General features: G+C 42.8%; 1 protein-coding gene across 2 annotated transcripts; it reads right to left on the reverse strand.

Moving 5' to 3' along the window:
- Positions 1–464: 464 nt before the first annotated feature.
- sec31b (SEC31 homolog B, COPII coat complex component) lies at positions 465–16068 on the reverse strand. Of its 2 annotated transcripts, XM_061810266.1 has the most exons (27): positions 15916–16068; positions 14442–14540; positions 14242–14365; positions 13957–14152; positions 13762–13857; positions 12462–12602; positions 12226–12368; positions 12056–12155; positions 11820–11981; positions 10548–10700; positions 10235–10465; positions 10067–10141; positions 9645–9737; positions 9409–9514; positions 9156–9334; positions 7739–7865; positions 7519–7664; positions 6658–6831; positions 6459–6587; positions 5820–6030; positions 5363–5755; positions 5201–5239; positions 4783–4841; positions 4514–4639; positions 4305–4424; positions 2728–2799; positions 465–1247 (listed from the first exon to the last, which is right to left on the reverse strand). In XM_061810266.1, exons 2-27 carry the CDS (start codon positions 14518–14520, stop codon positions 1068–1070), a joined length of 3654 nt encoding a protein of 1217 aa, XP_061666250.1. In that variant the 5' UTR covers positions 14521–14540; positions 15916–16068; the 3' UTR covers positions 465–1067. The 2 variants fall into 2 exon arrangements, with proteins under 2 accessions (XP_061666250.1, XP_061666251.1); XM_061810267.1 differs by lacking the exon at positions 5201–5239.
- Positions 16069–16388: the final 320 nt, after the last annotated feature.

Raw genomic sequence — 16388 nt, forward strand, 5'->3', positions numbered from 1 at the left:
AACGTGGAAACGCATGCAGGGCCGGGATTGAACCCAGTCCTCAGAATGGTGAGGGCAACACTTTACCAGCTGATCCACTATGCATATATATATATATATATATATATATATATATATGTTTTTTTTCCTTATGCTTTTTAGAATATATCCACTGTATAATGTATACTTTTCTTTTTTAAAATATTTTGACTTTTGTTTTTATGCCATTTTAAATTTGTTTGCAAACAGCTTTAATCATGTAAAGCACATTGAGTTACCTTGTGTTTGAAATGCGCTATACAAATTGGTTTGCTTTATATATATATATATCCTAACCCTATGTACTAAAATGCAATTTCCATATAATCTTTAATTTTCAAGTGATTTTGTGGAGTATCGCACTGCAGCATTTTGACAAAAACGATGCTTTTCATCATGAATAATGATGACATAAAATCTAGTTTAGTCCAGACTAACACAGAGCCTTGAAACTGAAGGTACATTTTATTTGAAAAGTGGGGGGAGGAAAAAAAATCTTACATGAGTTAAATAAGCAACACGGATTGTGTTGTATAAACATTTGTGCAACAAAAAATGAGCACGCACACGGAGGCACTTTACTGCCTTCTGCTTCCACGAACACGCAAACAAATCCCATCCGAATTTACATTTCCAACGATGCCATCTACTGTACGAACGTTTAAAAGAAAAGGAGAGAAACGGGGCCGGGGGGGTATCGTTCACGCTGCGAAATAACGTTCTGGAAAAGATGGCACAAATTCATGAAATGCTCCACGGACTGCCGTTACAGAATCTCTCGCACCATTTTTGTTTTTATCATATCAAACGCGTCCCACTTTGCCCGGCTTTGTCGATTCACTATAAAACAAATCCGTCCACTGCAAAAGCGCGCTTATGCACACAAATGTTTCACTTTGTACATCGAGTGTTGCGCTTTCAGGATACATTCATCCGACCCATCTCTTAGGGCGTTAAGGGAAAAAAAAAGAGGTGAAGACCAGAATCTGCTCACATAAGAAAAGGAAATAAATATGATCGATGAAGACTTGAGGCGCAGGCGTGCGGCTTTAGACGCCGAGCTTGTTGGCGATGGTCATGACGACTTTGAGGATGGGCATGAAGGCGGAGATCTCGCTGAAGTTGCTGCTGCTCACCACCAGCGTGTGGACCTCCAGGCCGCGCTGGTACTGCTGGTTCGCCACGCAGCGGCCGATCTCGTGCAGTCCGTTCAGGATGTTGGGCGAGAGCTGGGGGGGGGGGGTCGCCGACGCACAACAACAACAACAACAACAACATCAGCGGTCCCGCGCATTAACGGCACAGGAAGAAGAAGAGGAGGATGATGATGACGATGATGATGATGATGGTGGTGGTGGTGGGGGGGGGGGGTTATGCCCGACAAATCCGCCAGTTGAAGATTAATCACCCAAATCGTCTCGTCATTGATATTCATTATGGTCATTTTGACGCTGTAATTTCATTAAATAGCAGCCACACGGATACGACGAACAAACACCTTTAGTGTATTGAGCCAAGCCACACATTTTACATTCAAATAATCTCATGGAACATTAAATATTTCACAATTAGTACTTTCTAGTGTCCCCTGGTTATATCCGCTTTGATAACTACAAATTCACATTTTTTTTCCTGTTTTTACACACTAAAAATACCTATTTTATCCTGTAATGCTAAAATATGCCACAAGATGGGACCACAATTCTGGCAAAAGGAAAAATAGTAATTATTGTCACGTAGGTATGATAAATTGATCAATTTTGTATTGTGAAAAAAAAAACTATTATTATTTTTTTAATATTTTTTTGTCATTTTTATTGTTTTTAATCCCATTTTCAATGTTTTATCTCTTTGTTTTCAAATGCCTTTAATCACGTAAGGCACACTGAGTTAGCTTGTGTATGAAATGCGCTATACAAATAAATTTGCTTTGCTTTATTTAATACAATTTCCCAAAAATCATTTGTCCAGGAAAGGGTACACTCATCTACAGGTGAGTAAATAAAAAAAAAAAAAAAATGGGAGAAATTTGGACACCCATCATCTTTGTGCCTTTTACAATTCTCAAAAACATTCATCCATCCATTTTCTTTTGCCGCTTATCCTCACGAGGGTCACGGTGAGTGCCGGAGCCTATCCCGGCTGTCAACGGGCAGGAGGCGGGGTACACCCTGATCCCGTTGCCAGCCAATCGCAGGGCACATGGAGAAAAACAACCGCACTCACAATCACACCTCGGGGCAATTTAGTGTGCCCGATCAACGTTGCATGTTTTTGTGGTGTGGGAGGAAACCGGAGTGCCCGGAGAAAACCCATGCCACAGGGAGAACATGCACAAGCACACAGGTGGGGGCGGGATCGAACCCGGGTCCTCAGAACTGTGAGGCCAACGCTTTACCAGCTGAGCCATATTTTTAATTATTGTTTCTTTGTTGAGAGGGATTAACAGCATAGCACATTTTGTCATTATATTGAATAAAATGTTCACACACCACACTTAAATCTTTGTTAGCCTTTGTTTTCTAGTCAAACGAGTTAATGGCGCCGCTCCGAAAATAAACCTCCATTGCTATGCCCTCATTGCACTTGCTGCGGACGTTAAACCAATCAAATCCACGATTGGCGACATTTCAATTCTTAGCGCGAAGCCGTTTTTTTGCAAATGCGCCGATGCGGGCAACACTCCCCGGACACCGAACGTTTCCTTACCGACTGCTCCCTCAGCTTGTCGTAGAGGCATCCCAAACGCTTGGCGGCGTCATCGAGCTTCCTTTTGGTTTGCTGCCGAGAAAAGAATTGAAATTCAATTCAAACCTTGATGCACTTTGATTTTTCATTCATTCCGCCACCATCTCACTGAATTTTTTTTTAAACAATCCTCGAAACGTTCATTCCTCTAACAGATATTAATACCACGAATGCAGACGTTTGGTTTTTTTTCAGTCACTTGGGAAAAACTCCATGACGACAGTGATGCGCAACGACAGACCAATTTGTACACTTCCTTTGATAAAGTTAATCAGTTGCAGAGCGACCCGTACATCTTCTGAACTCAAGTCCTTACTCATTAAATCCACCACATGGTTTTAATCCATGACATGTAACAACGACCTGGGAGTGTCACAAGGTTCAATCCTAGGGCTCCTGTTGTTCAAGCTTTTACATGAATGACCTGGCAAGCGTGCTGTCCACCAACAAACAGATGCTGCTGCCTCGTCTGCGCATACCTAAGAAACATTTCCGGCTGCTAAATAATTTGCAGATGTTATGGGTCGCGTGTGTGAATGGCTCGAGAACTCACATCTGCATTTAAACGTCAAAAAACCCCTTTGCGTGTACTTCTCAAAAAAATCTGTTCCAGATCCTGCTGTCACGGTCGTAAGGTGGAAAGCTGTTAAAGAGTTTTACTATTTTGAACTTGCTTCTTAATTTTAAGCTGCAATGAAGTAAAAAGTAGCCAAAAACCCTGCCCGAACTGCTGTCTGCCTAACATCCCGTCATCGCACATTGGACTGAAGTCATTTCACAACGCACTTGATCTCTGCCAATTTGTTTGTGGTTTTATTATGACTGTTTAACTACTGTCTGCCTGATCGACTGTCATCACACATTGCGCTTTGAGTCATGTCACATTGAACTCGAATGCTGTCCATGTGTTGTGGGTTTAATTGAGACTTAGTTCTCTATTGTCTGGCTAATCCACTGCCATCACACATCGGATATTGTGACATTTCATAATGCACTTGAAATCTGCCCATTTGTTGCGTTTTTTTTTTTTTTGTTTTTTTTTTTTTTTTTTTTTTTTTAGTCGTCAATGATTTTTCTTTTTGTATTCCAGGACAATTAGCCATGGGCTATCTTCTTCTTCTTTCAGCTTGTCCCGTTAAGCCTATCCATTACTATCGCAAACAGGAAGGGGCTCAGCGCGGATCCCTGATGCACTCCATCCTCCACCTTAAATTTTTCTGACACACCTACGGCACATCTCACCGCTGTTCTGCTGCCCTCATACGTGTCCTGTACTATTCTAACATATTTCTCACATTTATTTATCAACATATTTATGCAATGTAGCTCCTTCTGACCTTCTCTGTACTTTTCCACTAGCATCCTCATGGCAAAAATATTGCATCTGTGGTACTCTTTCTACACCATAGACACCATAATGTTGCTCGCAGAAGCCATGGGCTATAATCCTGTACATTGATTTATTTTAGGACAGTACTGTGTGAAAGCATACAATGAAGGTCAGGAAAAACTTTTCGTGAATAGTTTGGTAGACTTACTGGGTCTCCTGCTGCAAGTTGGCAGCGTTGCACCAGACTATCGAAGGTGGATTTCAGGACAATATGCTCAGCCGGGATCTCCTTCTGCTCTACCCGCTCTGCTGGAAGCTGCTGGAGGAGCTGAAGGTGGAGACAAAAAGCAAGGTTGGGGTGGAAAACCGCACGTTGGCTTGTGATACGCCGCACGGTACACTTCATCAGAGGCTGACCTGCATGCTGGGCTCCTGGGGGGCTCCGGGGGGCACCTGGGCATTATTGTGCAGCTGAGGGGCCTCCACTGGGAAACCCATCACGGGAGCAGTGATAGGGGCGGGTGGAGTGTAGTTTTCAGGAATCTGTTTTGTACATGGAACAGTTCAAATGTTCTTCACTGGGTTTTTTGTTAAAGGCAAATATCCTATTGTCAGTTCCAGCTAACACGCGGTAATGTGGTGGTGGGATTTTTGTGAAAAATGTAGCTTTTTAGACACAATTATACCTTCTTCTTCCTGGGTCCACCTCGTACTGCTGGTGGGTCATTCCACCCTTCTTGGGACGCTAAAACAGAGACAACAACGATAGTGGGATGTTGAGTTCAAGAGCAGTCAGTTAAATACATAAAAATACGCAAACAATTAAGAAACAAACTGGCAAGAACTGTTTGTGCGACGGCTTGATAATCAACAGCAATCTTGCCGATGCCATGTCTACTGACACCTTATTTTCCATATTATCATATTCCGACAGCGAAAGCATTAAGCGTCAAGCATATAATACATGTCCAGAAAAATAGAGCATACAATCCAATGCCACAGTTAAGACAAACGAGTTAATTATAGTGAATTTGTCAGACGTGTTTCTATTTTTCTGGTTTCACTTAAAGTCCTTATCCCAAAATGCATTGCTAACACTGTCACCTTGAGGGTCAGACTGGGTATTCAGCCAAGGAAAGAATCCTGCAAGTCACATGAGGAGGACAGCTGAGTGTGACATAACCATAACTAATGATGTGTATTATTATGTGAGTGGACATGAGATTAGAGAAATATGGGAGGTGAAACGAGTGATGTGGCACCGACCTGCCGGAGGAGGAGCTACAGTTGAAGCTGCGAAGGGCTTTGAAGCAGGAGCTCCGGGGCCCCCTTGCGGGTAACCCGATCCAAGAGGAGCATAGGGACCGGTTGCCATTGGGGGCATAGATCCCTGGCTGTGGTGACCCCCGGGGTACATGGGAACGGGGGCTCCGGGCTGGGAGCTGGCGGGCACGGGGCCTGACGGCAAGGACGTAGAAGGCATGAAGCCCGTCATTGGCACGCCGGGGCTGGGCATGTGGGGGAGGCCCCCGGGGCAAGATGACGAGTGCTGCAGCGGCGGTCCTGACAAGTTGGCGGCTGGCATGGAGGGGCCTGGAGGGGAGAAGGCTGAGGGTCCGCCCATGGGGGACGGTTGGAATGGCTGATGTGGAGCAAAACCTTGAAGACACAAATCATTAAAATAGGACCCAAAACTGACAGATGAATCAATTTAAAGACATACCTGGAGCCGAAGCTGGATGCTGCGGGTAAGGAGGCCTCATAGAGGGGGGTGGCAGCCCGTGAGACGAGGCAGGCGGCCCCTGGCCAGTGTTACTCAGAGGAACTTGAGGCTGGAATAGTACTGATGTCGGCATATTAGGCGGCGGCGGCGGCTGCTGCTGCTGCTGCTGCTGCTGCGGATGATGATGAGGGAGAGAGGTCTGATACTGATCCTTTGTTTGGGGGGAAGGAAGGTGGGAGACAAACAAACTTGAAATCGCATTTTATCTAATAGAAAGAAAAAAAAAAATCATCTACAACAGGAGTGGCATTCAGCTCACACATGTTCTGAGTTCAATTTGGACCTATGTGGATGTTGCATGTTCTACATTACAAAAACATCTTTAAGTGAAGAGTAATGTCGCAAATGGAATCACTCACACGATGTGATTAGAGATTTAAAATCAACGCAAAAGCATGAATAAGTGTGAATCCGTGCTGGGCAAGGCCGCTTGATGCAACATAAATATAAAATAACTAAGAAAACAAAAGGCAGCAGGTTGAGGGTGCATTGTGCTTTTTTTGAGCCACCCCTCTATAAAGTTTCTGTTTTTGTTAATTTCACAATTTATCAAAAATTAACATAATGGTAATTTCGTACCATGATATGTGCTTTCTGTGTAGGTGCGTGAGAAGCAGCATTGGGCTTGGGCGCGCTTGGAGGCTGCTGCTGGCTGGCAGCCTCTCCCTGAGCATGGAACAGTCTGTTTCTCAGCATGGTGATCCCGGGCTGCGGAGACAACGCAAATAAAATGATGAATAACGTCAACATTTTCTCGCTGCGGAGGACGAAGCCGCACTTGGTCAGAATTGTCTGGCAGGTAAGCGATGGCGGTGGCCAGGCTGCCCTCTGCAGCCAGGATTCCGGCGTAGCACGTCAGCTTCTCGGCCAGGACGGGACTCTGCACCGCCACCTCGCTGTTGCGGAGCCGCTCGATGGACTTGCGAAGCATCATGACTTTTTCCACCAGATCCTGAAAAAAAAAAAAAAAAGAACATGCACAAAAATACAACTTACTCAACTCTAGTTCAGGTATTGAACTAAATAAATAGATTATCAAACTATCAGAAGTCAATGTAAGAAGGTAACAGAACATGCACAGAGGTTAAAACAATGATAATACATTTGATTGACAGGGAATCATTTTTAAGAGACAGTAAGAAAAAAATATAAAAGATCATATTTGAAAGATGATATGGATACAACAGAAGGAACTTTATGAAAAAACTACAAAGACATTTTTTGTAGTTATAAGCAAATCAAAAGTTAAAGACAATACATTTAGTTTTATCCTGGTTTCAAGCAAATTGTTCCAGCCAAACAAATTATACAAGAAATTAAATCATTGTCTATTAGAAATTGATTTTAAATAACATTTCCAAGGAATGTAATAAAAATTTGCTTGCTCCTTTACTTATTAAAAAACATAAACATTAAAAAAAACATCCATTCATGAATTCATTAAAAACATCTATGTAACATTTGTAACATTTTCCTCTACATGCTCGGAAAGACTTGACTGGAGGTAGTGAAAGTATATTGATCAAATAATTTCAGAAAATGTTTTTTGAGTGTTTTAAGGAGTAGGGGAACATAAATTATATTACTACTCTTTAAAGCCATGAACAAACTTTGTTTTGCCTTTGGATTTTTTTTATACCTCCAAGCCGAGAGGAGAGGAGCAGTCCCTGTGCAAGGCCCAGCACTCCACCAGCCTCTCGATGTTTCCGGAGCAGATGTAACACAGGCACGCCTGAAGGCAGCGTTTCTCCGTCCCCCCCCTTTCCAAACGACCTCCCAGGGTATCTAGCAAGACGTACGCCATGAAATAAAAGTCTCAAGCTCAATCGCTGTTTTCCCCAAAACTTGAGTCAGCTTACCGCACAGCTGTGCAAATTCTTCAGGGTGGGCGTAGGTCAGGAGGGCGGCGAGTGCTTCTTTCCAGTTGTCCAGCTCACAGCTTTGCACGATGTCCCTCCAGTTCTGAGTTACCACTGATGATATAAGCTATAAAAAAAAAAAAAAAAAAAGTTTCATTTAGACATTTGCATTTAGAATTTCTTTTTTATTTTTTCCCAATTTTTTTTTCCACATTTCCCAACCTTTACTGAGCCAAAGCACATATTTTAGATTACAAAGATATCATGACACACCACCAAACAAAAATGTCACATGAAAAAAAAAAAAAAAAAAAAATCAATAAATCCAAATATCCAGTAACGGTTTCAGCTGCCTGAGCATTACATTACAGGGGACATTCATAAACTGCAAGGAAAACATTTCTACACCATATTGAAACTGCTCTATTCTTCTCTAGAACAGGGGTGTCCAGACTTTTTTACCCCAAGGTCTACGTTTCAAGCAGCCAGCCTCTTGCGAGCTACTGAAAAAAACCACCTTTTCTTCGATCATTCACATACTCCGAAACTCATTGCATCTTAAAACAACAGCATTTATTTTTTTTACTTTCTCCATTAATATCAAAAGTAAACATAAGCAGCATGTCTAGCTCGCGTTTGCTCTACGTTGTCCAGACTGTGTTGCTAACTAAAGCAGCGGTGGTGGACGCTGTCTTTATAAAAGACATTGATGGGGTGCATAAGTAACATTTGTAATTATGAGTGTACGTCTTTAAGAGCAGGGATGGGGGGCGGGTGTAAGGTAAACTAGGAAAAGTGTGGCGGAGTAGTGGTCATTGTTACAGAAAGTTCCATGTGCTGCCTAAGAAAAACCATTGGCTTACATACGTATGTGAATTGTGCCATTGGATATAACAACCAGTCATCCCTCACTCATCGAATCACATTGCAAAAAAGTTATAATTTCAATTTGCATTGGATTTTTTGTGTTGTTTTGCACGCAACGCAGAATATCTGCAAAGAGACTGCATCAGCGGTGCACAATTGCACACGTGCGCAGTTTAGAGGGAACATTGGCTGATGTCTTATTTATTTATTTATTTTTGGGGGCACGCCGTACCATGATCGATCAAGACTGCCTTGCGATCGACCAGTCGATCATGATCGACGCATTGAGCACCCCTGCTCTAGAAGAAGAAGTTAACCATACCAAAATTTCCTCATATTGAGCTACTTGTTTCATTATAACCTGCTTTCACTTCCTAAATCATGAAATCGCTTCAACTCATTTCTGTAGGACAGTAAGAGAATACGGTTAGAACTACTACAGAGACCTAAATTAAAAGGCATTTCAGTTCCCCCACAAAACAAAACAAAAAAAACCCAAACTCTGTCGTCTCTCTTTCAGGGCACAACCAGAACACATTCAATGGCTTACCATTGAAACGCTGTTTTTCTGTTTGCTGAGGTACTTCTGCTGGGTCTTCTTGAGCAGATCCTCTCCGCCACTGATGGACAGCAGGATGGCTTCGGCGTACCGGCCGTCGCTCAGACATAAATCGACGGCACCCTGAAAGTTGCCCACAAGCAGGGCCTGGCTTATCAAACCGTCCGTATCTAATAGAGAAGAACATTTCTCATCAGCCATGTGACGCTTATTTGTAGCAGTGACAAGATTTGCTAGCGTTTACCGCAGGAAACGGGGATCTGGAAGTTGGGGATTTCTTTTGGATTCTGGTTGAAAAAGTCCGGGGGTGATACAGAGCCGGACGTCCTGCCGTCTGTTTCTTCAGATCGCTGAGGGAAAAAAACAGAAATAACGAATACATAAACAGGTAGAATTATAATTCCAGAATATTTGGCTTTAAGTCCTAATTGTTCCAAATTTGTGAAGGTTCCACTGCGCCCTATGGAATGAATCACAGACCTCAGTGGAGAGCTGCAGCATCTTTTTCGCCAGGTCCTCAGCATCCACAGCGTGACCATTGGGTTGAAAATTCTTCCCAAGACATTTAGAAATCTGTTGGATTCAGAGGAAGTCTGGATGTTTACTACTGTTTACTGTTTTTTGTAAATTGCTTAGATGTGGTATTTCTTCAAAACGTAAAAAGTTTTACAAATACATAAAAAAAAAAAAATGTTCAAGACATCATTTGATATTAAAGCAAAAAGTGAGCTCTAGAGGGTGTTGCGTACTGCATTTTGGAACAACGAACATTTAATCTATTATAGAAAAAGACAAAGTTAACAAAAAGTAGAATAGGTGAATAATTTGCACATGCACAGTATATTACAATATCACTCATAATAGACATAACCACCTCTGCCTTTGGTTTAAAAGAGGAATACCTTTTTCTCCAATTCATCTTTACTGAAACCCAAAAGTCGAAGGAATTTAATGCGAGCCTCATCTTCAAAATTCACCTGTTGATCCCCCACAAAAGCAATAAATTAGCTTCAGATGGTAACTTGTGCGTGATGTGGTGTCTCCGCAAGACAAGGATATTTGCTCCCTACCAGCAGGAACTTCCATATATCCTGCTCGGCCTCCGACTTTGCACTCTGGATCTTGGCCTGGCAGTAGTTGTTGAAGGAACCCGACTGTAGCGCCACCTGCAGCTCCCTGGAGCGCTGCAGGAACTCCGTCTCCGTTGTGACCTGGCTCACAAACACCTGCCTGGGGACAGGCTGGGGGCTCTGCATAAGCGTCCCTTTGGGATTCTCAAATGTGATCAGCTTGCCGCCGAACTGAAGTAGAACAGACGTCGTTATCAGGTGTGACGACGACGACACGTATGCAAACTCCCACTTGAAAAGTTTCCCCACTTACGGCGAAGGAGGCCCCCACTGGCCTGCGCACCCACTTAGGCGGCTTCTTTAATGGTGGAACGACGGTGTCCTGGGCTGTAGGCTGAGGAACCTGCAAGGGAGGGAGCACCTGCCCTGTACCGAAGGGATCCATTGTATCAAATGAGGATGATATCTGTTATTAAAAAAAAAAATTAAAAAGTGTTAAGATGTTGAACAACTTAAGGATCCCTAATAAAAGTGTATTACATTAGCATTTTCAAGGGAGTCTTAAATTAGCTAGTTGTCTCATGTAAATTTGCCACTGCTCACAACGAACCTTGTACTGGAGAGCAAAAGGAAAAATATCACCTTTTATTACCATGACAATGGGGGGTGGGATGGGGGGCTAGGGATGTGGGACGAGATGAGGAGCTAACAGGAGTGGGGGGGGGGGGGGGGGGGGGGGGGGGGAGAGCAAGCATTCATAAAGACCAGTTCAAAAGATGGCGCCACGGTGGATCTGCTGGTAAAAGAACTGGCCTCACAGTTCTGAGAACCCTGGTTCGATCCCGATCCCGCCTGTGTGGAGTGTGCATGTTCTCCCCGTGCCTGCGTGGGTTTTCTCCGGGCACTCCAATTTCCTCCCACATCCCAAAAGCATGCAACATTAATTGGACACCCTAAATTGCCCCTAAGTGTGATTGTGAGTTGTGCGGCTGTTTGTCTCCATGTGCTCTGCGATTGGCTGGCGACCAGTTCAAGGTGTATTCCGCCCTCCTGCCCGTTGACAGCTAGGATCGGCTCCAGCACTCCTTGTGACCCTCGTGAGGATAAGCGGCAAAGGAAACGGATGGATGGATCATAAAGGCATGGATTGCATTTTCATTTGGCGAGGCGGGACTTCATCACAAGCACATCCAATTACACTCGAAAATTAGTGTAGCGGATCCTTTTATAAATCCTTCAACTCCTCTGTTTAACTTTTGTCTTAAACTTGCTACCGTGTAATCTGAATCTCATTTGGAAATGGGCGGAGTTCACCCAGCCAAGCTGCCATGTGTAGGGGAAAGATTAGGTTGTCACATGTTACATTTCAATTTCCCAAAGGCAAAAATTCAGAACACCAAGGTTATACAAACACATTTAAGGAAATAGCCAGGCATTCTAGAAACCTACCTATCTGTATACTTGCATGTAAAATCTTAATATTCCATAATATGTCCCCTTCTCAATGATAATCCCTTTGTTTATGCACAACCGAGTGGATTAAAAACAAATCACATGGCAAACTTTCTAAGACGGCCACTCTTACCTTATCAGCGGTACTTTGCTGCTGAGCCTTCAAGCTCCCTCCCATCACGGAGTAAACGGTAATTCGGCCGTCAAACGAGGCGGCGGAGAGCAGAGCGGGATTTCTGGGACACCACTGGATGTCGAAACACCACTGGTTTGTCGTGGGGAGCTCATAGATGACCTGGCAATGACAAAGAAACATTTGCTGTTGTGCGTGTCTTCATTAACGAAGCAGGCTAATTTAATTTCACCCACCTCTCCAGTGTTCGGATTCCAGCAGAGGATGCGGTTGTCCTTAGCGCTGCTCAATAGGAGCTCAGAATCAGCCTGGCTCCAAGAGATGGACAGAATCCCCCTTTAGCAAACCAAAAACAATGACACGGTCAGTCTTTCGAGATTTCAAAGATCAAAAGCTGGAGCCTGACCGTGTGTGATTCTCAAGGACTTTCAGAGGAGAGGTGGCAAAACGGAGGTCCCACATCTGGATGACGGGGAGTCGGTCGTCCTCGGAGGCCAGCACCAGTTGAGTGGCCACTTCGGGGTGCCACACCATCCCAGAACAGTGCATCTGGACATAGGAGACAAACTTCCAAACTATCTGTTGTTTTACTGCCAGCTGTCCTTTGAGTCTTTGCCTCTTGGAGGGAGGGGGCACACAAACCCGGTTGCTGTGGTCGCTGATCTTGATGATGGGCTCGTTCTTCCTCAGGTCCCACACGACGGCTTTGCCGCTGGGGTTGGCCGAGGCCAGGATGTGCTGCACCTGCCGGTTCCACGACACCACACTGATGTCCTCGGCAGGCTGGAAAGAGAAGAACAGGGAATGTGCGCACAGGCTACCTGTTAGCACAGTACATATTTAGCAGAATGCGATCCCAAATGCAGGGACGAGAATGACCAATTTGGAAAAACACTCAAAACGTCTGCCTTCGTGGGCGGAGAATTTTTTTTTAATAAAACACACTGTTAAATGGTAACCTCTGGTTACTTTTAACAGTGTAAATACAGGGCAATCATAACATTTTGAAAACTTGAAATATGAGTCCAAACAACCAAAAATAACTTTGCCAAACTTCAAAACATAAAAATGTAGGCAGTGAAATTTATATAAAAGAGGCTACTGCACTTGTAAATTATACTTCAGAAATAAGTACACTAGTAATGTGTTGAAAGAAGAGAGAGAGAGCAAGAGATCATGAAATATAAAAGTGAGCGGTAAAAATGGGTGATCTACAGAGCCAGTGCTACAGATAGGCCTAATCATATTAACAGTTGTCAATTACATAATATTTGAGAAATTTACATCCAATTTAACTTTGATTTTCATGGACTGCCCATCTGAAAGTTTTTTTACCCCATGGTTTTTAATCAATTTCCCAGGCACGATCTCCATCTTTTCACGCCGAGACTTTCGCCATACTGGCAAACGTGCAGACCGCTCGATAACATATACGTACATGTCTATAAGTTACGTATAACTATGCCGTAGTAGACAGAATGCTTCCCTATGAAATATTAACATCCGAGTGAAAATACCAATACCGATGAAATACCGCCAAAATGCTGCCGGAAATCGGAATGTTGTCGTTATTCTAAACACCAAATTTAATGCGAACAGATAGCAATGCCATTATTCGCTATCACAGCTGTGACTAATTTCACGACAAGCGTTGCCGATAGATGCTGGCAACCGCTCTTGAGCACAGCCTCATCAACGGATTTACACGTTTAAAAAAAAAAAAAAAAATGACAATTTCAGCTGAAAAAACTCGGAATTCCGCAGACAATTTTCAACCCTGGAAATATTAAATATCCTCAAATACTGGCTTCCGTTGCAACAGGTGGAATCAGTAAAGATAAGGTTTAAGATACGATAAAAAAAGGCAACCATTCATTTCAAAACATAAAAATAATAATATTTTACTTTCACAAGTTTCAAATTATTTAAACAGACTTTTCACCTGCGTTTTTGCCCCTGGTGTCATCGGACTGCTGAAGTTGTTCAGATCCCAAATATAAATCTCAGAATCATTCGCCCCGGATGCTAGGAGATTGCTCTGAGGGAAAACAAGTGGAAAATTATTCACATCATGTAATTTTAAAAACAAATTTTGGGGGGTGAAAGATGTGTCACTGTATTTTGTCGGAAAACCCACCTGGAAAGGGTTGAAGTCCAGTGCTCGGACGGGCCCCGTGTGCTTGTCGCACTGTCCCACCACAGCCTCGGCACTGGCGTTAACGATGGCCTCTGGGTTATAAACGGTTAATGCGCCGTTCTCACTGCCGGCTACCAGCCTTCCTCCTGTAGCATGCTCACCCATTCCGAAATTTACCCACACCAGACTGTGCAACCTGTGGAGAGTCATACAGTAAATCAAAGTTTCTTGAAATTTTGAGCTATATTTCTCCAGAAATGATCGTGTACCATCATTCCAGTATACCTGTGGGTGGTGCACAGAGACCCTTTGAGCTTCATGTCAAGAGAGGGGTCGGCAAAATCCAGTTCAAACAGCTCCAGGGCTGCCGTGGTGTTGAACGAGGCGTCAAGCTGCTGCGCTGACGTACCTGTTGAAGTGAAAACACAGTGTGCGCAGTCAATAAAAGATAAATAGCCATCGCTTATTTTTGGAGAGTTTAGTACCTAAAGCTAGGCAGATGGGATGGTGTCTGGCCGGACTCCATGCCTGCTGGGCAGTCCTCTGGATCTCCTTCAACCTCATCCTTCTTTATCTTTGAACACCTGCGCAGTTTAAAAAAAAAAAAAAAAAAAAAAAAAACTTCAGATGGACCAATTATCAGCTGAGACGATTATTGTTGCTGATATTCAGCATTTTCACACATAACAGCCTCTACCTTTTTTTAATATAACGGCTGATAAGGACTCAATTTAAAAATGGTCATATTTCAGACAAGTGTTCAGCATTTCAGTAAACTATAAGAAAGATGCTGCTGACCCTGAAAAAAAAAGACTGCACTTTTTGTTTGAAATTAACAGAGCTAACTGAAAGGCTAACTTTTCAGTTCTATTGACATTTTGGAAAACTTAATAGTACAACACTGGGGATCTACTCATTTATGTTTCCATTTAACTTTACAAGACATGCTGGTAAGGCTGGAAAAATCACTGCACTACTTCCTAGCATGAAAAAAAAAATGATGTTGACAGTTTAAGATTTGGAAAAAAAATTGAATGAACATATTCCCAAAAATACTTATCAGCTTATATCAGTATCAGCCCTGGGAAAAAAAAATTACAGTATCACTCTATAATAAGTAAATTTTATTTATATGACACTGCTCACAGAGACGAAGTGCTCCATATATCTATATTAATAAAAAACAAACAGCAACAAAAAAAAAAAAACAGTTCAGACTATATATATATATATATATATATGTGTGTGTGTGTGTGTGTGTGTGTGTGTACACACATGCATACATGCATAAACACACACACGTTTATATATATAATTGGACCTTAATTTCTTTAAAATAGTTAATCAAAACAAAAGGAGTTATTTGTATGGTTATTAAACCCTATTATGGATAACCGCATTAATCTGAACACATGTTGAACTCTACCAGTTTGCTACAATTAACGATTAGAAAGACGCATGCTTGACAGCTCAGTCTAATTCATTTTAAATGCGGACGAACTGGCGAGTCGTGTTAATAGCCACAAAATATGACAAGCAAACCAGAAATAGTGCTAGGGAGCGAATGTCTATGTCTTGTCACTGAATGCAAAATGCAGTCGCCTCGCCGCGCAGGTCATAAAACAAGTCAAAGTAAATCCAAGCTAGCAGTTAGCATTTGTTCGTAGCTGCTCATTTCCGACATTTTCTGGAGTAAGCGATCTACATTTTCACGATTACAAAAGAAAATACCCCAAAATATTAAACATTGTAAGAGATACGTTTGCTACAAGCTGTGCTCCCCGCTTGCATGCGTAATTCCACGCAAAACCTGAGCGGAGTATGCGGTTCATGACAAGCAAAGCGAAGCAGCCAACACCCTTGTTGTTCCACTTCGCGTGAGGAATAAATAACGTATGTCATAAAAACTGGAAACACAGCAAACAGGAGACATTAATAATTAATGCGACAGTCACTTACAACAGCCTATATCCCGGCCGGGCTGCCCACAACCACGAATCTGATGCTAGCCACAGCCGTGCTAATAAATGAGCCGCCGCCGGAGTCCAACCCGAGTTGTCGTGTTGTCACTCAGCTATGGTGGCCGAAATGGATCAGTTTGCAAACTGCGGTAACCAAAATGTGCTTATATTAAAGCTTATTAATACAAGGGTGTCCAAACTTAATTCGAAGGCTACCAGGGGCACTGTAACATTTCTTTAGTTTGTTTTTTTACCATGGTAAAAACAATCCACCATTGGAACTAAATACTGGAGATGCAAACAAGTCAACATTTATAACTTTTTTTTTTTTAATTTAACAACGCTGCTAGATGATATGCAAAATTAAGATTTTCACTACGTTGGGAGCCCTGCATCCCGCAAGAAATGGCAGTTTCTGGTACATGCATTTGCACACGGTGTCTGGCGTGGACCTTTCAGACCCAAAACAAC

This window comes from Syngnathoides biaculeatus, chromosome 22 (genome assembly GCF_019802595.1).
Source record: "Syngnathoides biaculeatus isolate LvHL_M chromosome 22, ASM1980259v1, whole genome shotgun sequence".
NCBI lineage: Eukaryota > Metazoa > Chordata > Actinopteri > Syngnathiformes > Syngnathidae > Syngnathoides > Syngnathoides biaculeatus.